We start from the raw sequence: 1,431 nt of genomic DNA on the forward strand, positions 1-1,431 counted from the left end.
TATTATTATTATTACTATTATTATTATTATTTTCAAGGCTGAATACAACAATAAGGCAAAACAAACACGAAGTAGGAATGGCTGCTTGTCTGCTTTTAAGGACTGGTTCAAAATGGAAACCTATTTTACAAAAATAAAAAATGAGAAGAAATGGCACTGTGATAGCTCTCCCTTTCTCTTTTGCCTTATGAAAGTATCGGATACTTCAAAATGTGTTTTGCCCCTCTCTACCTCTCTTTCTACCGCTCTCTCCCTCCTGCCTGTAAAAGTTCATCAAAGGGGTGGGGGAATAAATTACCCATATAAAAAAGAAAAACTTAAAAGGGGATGGGCCCTTTTGGATGCCTGTTTTTGTACACAAAACCAAGAAAATGCACTTATAATTCATTTGGAAGTAAATGGACAACATGGGGAAAGAAAACAGGAATAATCCAGTGAATCCAACTTTAAATATTATATTAACGGCTCTCCATAAAGCCTGATTCAAAATCCACACATATTTACAACACAATAAACAGATCAATCCCCCGCTAAAACAACAACAACAACAACAAAACCCAACACCAGGACATATATTTATATATACTGTATCTATAATAATTATTATTTTTCCCTTTCCAAAATTGTATAAATGGCCCTTACGGAACTGGCGACCCACCATAACTTAGCAAGCTCTGGGCTCACCCAGACGACTTCTGGTTTCGTCCTTACGCGTCTCCTTGACCTTATTTCGAGAGACGCCCCCTTTCCTTTTCTGCATCCCCCCCATCAAATTAATTTTAACAGAAGAGCAGGAAAAGCGAAACAGCACGGGACGTGAGGGTCCGTCAAGCGAATGGTCCCGGCCTGCCCGGGGGATGTGGTGGGGGTGCGCGCCCAGTCTGAGCGGAGGTGGTCCCAGCGCGAGCGCGCCCGCCAGCCGGGCTGCAGAGTTCGGTTCGGGCCGCGCGCGTCTGCTCGCCGGCGGAGGCGCCGCTCAGTACTTGGCGCAGTCATAGGGGTAAGGGGCGGTGGTGTGGCGGTATATGGAGGGCGCCGCTCTATATGGGATCTGACAGGTGTTGTTGCTGCTCACCTGCTGCTCGGCCAGCGCCGTCGAGCTCTCCAGCCCCAGCCGGTGGGAGCTGAACATCTCCCGGACGTTGGGGAAGTTCTGCGGCTGCGCCGCGCCGAACGAGTGGCCCGCCAGGTGCGGGTTCATCTCCGACGTGTGGTTCAGGTACCACGAGGCGGCGGCGGCGGCGGCGGCGGCGGCGGCCGAGGCTTGCCCGCCGGCCTGGTGGTGCGCCAGCGGGGAGGCGTGGTGCGGCGCGTGGTGGTGCGGCGCGTGGTGGTGGTGGGGCGCGTGGCCGGGCGCCAGGGGCCCCTCCTGCGGCGGCGGGCCCGAGCCCAGCGCCATGGGGGCCAGCGCCGCCGCCGCGCCGTTGGCCG

The 1,431-nt window shown here is 53.6% G+C and overlaps 1 protein-coding gene across 1 annotated transcript in view; it reads right to left on the reverse strand.

The window, feature by feature from the left end:
- Positions 1–976: 976 nt before the first annotated feature.
- FOXC2 (forkhead box C2) overlaps positions 977–1,431 on the reverse strand; it is a 1,648-nt gene continuing 1,193 nt past the window's right edge. The window contains exon 1 of the mRNA XM_044427879.1: positions 977–1,431. This exon is cut by the window's right edge and continues 1,193 nt beyond it. Within this exon, the coding sequence (XP_044283814.1) occupies positions 977–1,431 (455 nt within the window).

The sequence above is a fragment of the Varanus komodoensis genome, unplaced genomic scaffold (genome assembly GCF_004798865.1).
Source record: "Varanus komodoensis strain SLA01 unplaced genomic scaffold, ASM479886v1 scaffold19, whole genome shotgun sequence".
In the NCBI taxonomy this organism is placed as follows: Eukaryota; Metazoa; Chordata; class Lepidosauria; order Squamata; family Varanidae; genus Varanus; species Varanus komodoensis.